General features: G+C 28.3%; 1 protein-coding gene across 1 annotated transcript in view; it reads left to right on the forward strand.

Annotated features, from left to right (window-relative positions):
- LOC106472118 (FH1/FH2 domain-containing protein 3-like) overlaps positions 1 to 6,114 on the forward strand; it is a 65,782-nt gene that overhangs the window by 5,921 nt on the left and 53,747 nt on the right. Inside the window, exons 4-5 of the mRNA XM_013932745.2 lie at positions 1,617 to 1,728; positions 4,667 to 4,761. Of these exons, the coding sequence (XP_013788199.1) occupies positions 1,617 to 1,728; positions 4,667 to 4,761 (207 nt within the window). The remainder of the gene's footprint in view (positions 1 to 1,616; positions 1,729 to 4,666; positions 4,762 to 6,114) is intronic.

A 6,114-nucleotide genomic window follows, 5' to 3' on the forward strand; every position in this document is an offset into this window, starting at 1 on the left:
TGCTCTGTTTTGTTCTCATTAGATTACTGTGTTTGTACTAGTGTTTTGTTCTCTATTAAATTACTATGTGTGTGCTCTGTTTTGTTCTCATTAGATTACTGTGTTTGTACAGTGTTTTGTTCTCATTAAATTACTATGTGTGTGCTCTGTTTTGTTCTCATTAGATTACTGTGTTTGTACAGTGTTTTGTTCTCATTAAATTACTATGTGTGTGCTCTGTTTTGTTCTCATTAGATTACTGTGTTTGTACAGTGTTTTGTTCTCATTAAATTACTATGTGTGTGCTCTGTTTTGTTCTCATTAGATTACTGTGTTTGACAGTGTTTGTTCTCATTAAATTACTATGTGTGTGCTCTGTTTTGTTCTCATTAGATTACTGTGTTTGTACAGTGTTTGTTCTCATCAAATTGCTGGGATTATGTTGTGTATTGTTTTATGAAATTATTTTGTTTGTCCTTTGTTGTTGTTTTCATTAAATTATTATATTTGCTCTGTATTTTCTTTCTTTAAATATTAATAAATGTGATGGTAATTAGTTAATCTTACTTCATGGTTGTAACCTTGTTTTTTTTCAGTAACATGCTGTACGTTTTATGATTATGTAGTTACACACAAAGTAGGCCATAGCCTATCCAAATGAAAGAATAAAATAAATTAAAATAGTAAAAACAAAATTTAACAAACCAGGTTTATATTTTTGGGGTAGTTTCTCAATCAGAGTTGGTTACTTCCTTAGATTTGATTATTTTGATATATATGTAGGACAATTACCTGTTAGAATAAACATATTTATCACTATTATAATTATTGATATTATTTCTTTACATGCTGTCCCCTAGTGGGATGCTGTTAAGTCTACAGACTTACAATGCTAAACTCCAAGGTTTGATTCCCTGCAGTGGACAGCAGATGGTCAAATGTGGTTTTGCTCTAAAACAAACAAATCTTTACACACTGATTTGATATCTGTTTTTAGTTTTATCATTGATGCCTTATTTCATGTAATGCAACTGCAAACAAATTTAGAATATCAGTGAACCAGATGAAATGTACATTTAGAAGTTTGTTATTGAAGAGACTTCATTCTGAAAACATTATAAGTATTTTCATTAAAATCTATAAGCTGTATTGAAAGTATGCTACGAGAGTGATTTAGTTGAATAACATTTATAATAGAGCTAGGCAATTAACTCACTATAATCAGTTACATCAGTTAGTTACAGCTACACAATATGCTACGAGAGTGATTTAGTTGAATAACATTTATAATAGAGCTAGGCAATTAACTCACTGTAATCAGTTACATCAGTTAGTTTCAGCTACACAATAGGCTATCTGTGTTGTGCAAACCATGAGTATCGAAATCCACTTTTTATTGTTATAAGTCTGCAGACTTATAACTTAAAAAACATACTTTTGAATTAAAACAATAACTTAGTTGCATAGCATTCTTGTTGCATTCAGTATGTTTTTTAAGTTATATCTAGTAAGGTTATTAAAATAGTTATTTTGCCGTTACCTGATAAAGGTAACTAATAAACTTAGATTGATATTTTGAACTTGCTACATCCTAATTTTTTTTCTAAAATGATAAATAATAGTTTCTTTTTTTTTAGTATCGACTAGTAGTCAAGACAGCTTTGAAGTTATTACTGGTTTTTGTTGAATATACAGAATCAAACAGTCGGCATCTTCTTAATGCTGTTGCTACAGTGGACTTGGAGAAAAGTGAGTGCATGCAATTGATTCTGTTACTTTAAAAGAGAAGTATGAAGTTTTAAGTAAACCCATCAGATACAGTATTTGAATTAGGTCGATCAACCAGCTAGCATTCCTTGAAAGAGCTGTGTAAATGAGTATATTTCTCAATGATTAATGATAAAGTTCATAAATTGTACACATGAATGTATTGTGACTATATTAAACATTGTTTGCTCTTTGCAAATTCAATATTTCTTAGCTTGCATATACAAAAAGTATTCTAATGAAACTTAATAATATGCCATCAGAGGGCACTAAAATCAAAATTATTTTTATAACAATATTCCTGCTATTAGATCTGTACTCTATTTCAAAAAGTAAACTTTACATTATGATGTAATGCATGGAAAAACAACTTGTCTAATTCCACTTATAATTTCCTTAATGTATACAACAGGAGGACACAGGTAACTAGAATTTAATTACTAAAACTTTTGAATATGATATATTTCAAAGAAAACTATTATGCTCAATGTATATTAAAACTGGTTTGCTCTCCATCAAACGTACTCTCATAGAGACCATAGAAACGTTAACATTTCTGTTTAGTTGTTCCCTTGGACATCTTTGGTTATAAATTCAGCAGGTTAAATTAAATCATTATTATAACAATATTCACTAATTATCCATCCAGTTACACACAGTTTCCATTCCTACATGGATATAAAAACTATATATGTGTTGCTAGAAAATATTATAGCATTGGTTTCATATTCATATTAATAATACTTAAATGAAGAATGTATAAAACTCATTTTAGTTAAATGAAGAATGTATAAAACTCATTTTACTTAAATGAAGAATGTATAAAACTCATTTTACTTAAATGAAGAATGTATAAACTTATTTTACTTAAATGAAGAATGTATAAAACTCAATTTACTTAAATGAAGAATGTATAAAACTCATTTTACTTAAATGAAGAATGTATAAAACTCATTTTACTTAAATGAAGAATGTATAAAACTCATTTTACTTAAATGAAGAATGTATAAAACTCATTTTACTTAAATGAAGAATATATAAACTTATTTTACTTAAATGAAGAATGTATAAAACTCAATTTACTTAAATGAAGAATGTTCTATTTATTGGTAAAAATTTGGGTGATTTTACCAATAAATAGACCATATTCTATTAGATATATATATACTCTTGACACAATCAGAAATATTCAAGATGTTTATAAAATAACAAACAAAATTTTGTAAGTAAATAAACTAACCACATTAAAACTAGTTCATCAAGTTTTATTGTCATGTAAGTAAATAAACTAATGAAACCTGGTGTGTATTATACCTAAAAAATTTTTAATTAATAAATGCTAGCAATTACAAATATGTGAATGACTTTGTCTGTCAAATTGTCATATAGAATTAGAGACGTTATTATTGTATATATAACCAGTGGTTTAGTCATGTGGGGTCTTGAAGGAGTATTAATATCTTACTTTACAATTTGTTTTCCATATTAGTCTATTGTATATTCAAATGTGGATCAATGGAATTGTGATTATGCCTCCAATATGGAATGCTTTATATAAAATGAATCTCTGTCGTTAGCTGAAAGATTTCTGACCTTGTGTATGCTGCTGTTTTACAATAATATACCTCATGCAGTGATTGTCTGTACTTATAATTCATTGGTAGCCCTATTAAACAACCAGTTTGATAATTAACTGGAAGATCATTGTGACCTATCAGTTTTTAATATAGCAGTAAATTAAATCACTGTATATAACAACCATGAATATATGTTTTCCTTTTTTTTATGATAAAATGCAAATTAGATATATAACAAGTACATAGAAACCGACAGTATGATTGATGAAAGTTTTAATATAGGAACTGGTTTGTTATGACTTGCTAAGCCATAATGATGTCATCGTGTAAGCAGAACTAAGAAATTACCCTATAAGTTGACAGTATCTATGTTTGTTGTGTTTGAATTATTGGCATGCCACTACGTCTTATTAACTTGTTGGCAAAATATCTTTTTTTTAATATTTTACAACATTACTGAAGTAACAGAATTGAACTTAAAATTATGATCAACAAAATGTAAATAAAAAAAAACAAGTTTTACGAATAGTCCATACACTTAATCAAATATCTCCCTCTCATACAACATATACGTCATATTTATAATTCTTTTAAAGTTCCCTAGAATCATAATTCATAACATAGTAAATCCAGTCAAGATCATGTGCTAATTCAGTCATAAATATTGCCTTTTGTATCAGAGCTTGGCTAGGAAGCTATCAATGTTTTTGTCAGGTAGTTGTATTGTGTTATTCTTTACCTTGTGTATGGGGAGCTGCTCTACTACCATTACGTGGAGCAAAGATATTACAGATTTTTGTGATCGGTCAGATACAGGAAGAAAATAAATTGAAATTACAGTTTTAGGGTTTTCACTTCCATTTTGGAAGATTCAAGACTTGGTGTGAAGTCTTATGTATTCTTTCTTAAATATCCAATTTGCTGATTATGCATGTTTTAATTAACTGCAAGAAAAGCTTATTTCCACCTTCATTCATTTAAACATGGTTTTCCTTCATTTATCTTATTTTATTTAATTACAGTGTATTTCAATTTCACAACCACAAATTCATTAGTCCACCACCCAGTTGATCAATCATCTTTTAATGTATCCATCTGTTATCTTTCGTCATTTTTTTTTCATTCTGCCTGCAACAAATCGCTACACCTGTCTTTCTACTTACTAGGTCCACAAATATTCAGTTTTTGCAGAAATTAGGTAGCTTTCTGCCAAGTTAATTCATACTTGGAATACCACACACAAATAGAAAAGTATTGATATTTATTCTTGTAAAATTCTTTGTTTTAAAAGAATTATTTTTTGTTCCCACTAAAATCTAATAACTAATTTTTTTATATCCTAGATGTTATGCCTTGGTCTAACATAATGAATCTTTTAAATGAGAGAGATTCAGCTGACATGGAGCTCTTAGTCTATGCTATGACATTAATTAACAAGGTAAGAAAATGTTCAGTGTTTGTCTGTAAGAAAATTTATAATTCTTTTAACTAGGGTGACCAGATTTCCAAACCAAAAGACAGAGACAGCACAGTCCGTACCCATGATTTCAAAATGGTTATCACAAATATGAAATAGTTTAACTTTAATTTATTTTTACATTTATTGAACTGTTACACAATATTTCCAAATATATTTTAACACTGGCATTGTTTTTGAAATACTTTAAACGACTTTTTTTTTGGTGATAGTCACAAAAAAATGAGTAAAAATAGTCAAATTATATACCCAAGAAATTTTTATTTATTAACTTTATTCAGTTCACCTTAAAATAGGCTACTTCATACCTGGGTTTAGTTAAGTATCTGTAACATTTTGAAACATACTATTTTTAGGTTTTAGCATTACTTTAAAACTTTGTGATATATTTTCATAAAGAATAAATGAAACACAGAAGCCCTATTTTTTAATTAAATAGTCATAAAATTCAGTACATGGCTGTGTAATGTATGTTTTAATTATGAAATCTGCACAAACATAGGTTTCTCACCATGCACAGATGGAAATTTTGAGATAGTTTGGTGGCAGGAGAGTTTGTGTTACAACAATGAGCAAGTTAAGTAGGCCTATTACAGTTTGATGTCTTTATCATAAATTTGGGATGTTTTGTGCACTCCAAGAATTTTTCTCAAGACACTGGGACATGCACGTAAAAACGGGACTATCCAGGCAAAATCAGAACATCTGGTCACCCTACTTTACACCTAATATCAACCAAGTGAAAGTTTGTTTTGAATAATTGAATGATTATCGTATTTTTTCATTTTTCCTATATACTGACAGTGTGTAAGGGAATATATATATATATCAATGAAAAAACAACTCAATTATTAGTTGTAAATTTCATTTGACTTTAAGTAGATTATAATAATATAATTTCTACATTCTTTGTGATTATATATGACTTACAATAAATGTTAGGTTGTTGTATAGCTTGATTGTCAGAATTAAAGCAAGGGGTATTTTTGCTTCTTGGTACTAAGTTTTAATAGTATTGTTGTAACAATAAAAATGGTATTGATACTTGAAATGAACAATATTGTTTATTTATAACAGAAAGGGATGCAGATAAACGTTTTGGAATTCTACATATTCCATCTTCAGTATATAATGTCTAACAAAAATATTGTTGCGTATCTGGTCGTTTGTTAACTTCCCATAGAAATTCTTTCCAAGAACTTCAGCAATACAAGTCCTTTCTTAAATAAAACTAGTTTATTATTTCTCAATACAACTTTGCAATACACTTAATTTCCACAGTCACTTTAACTTAAACATATGCTATAATTCACA

The sequence above is a fragment of the Limulus polyphemus genome, unplaced genomic scaffold (assembly GCF_000517525.1).
Source record: "Limulus polyphemus unplaced genomic scaffold, Limulus_polyphemus-2.1.2 Scaffold5097, whole genome shotgun sequence".
Taxonomy (NCBI): Eukaryota; Metazoa; Arthropoda; class Merostomata; order Xiphosura; family Limulidae; genus Limulus; species Limulus polyphemus.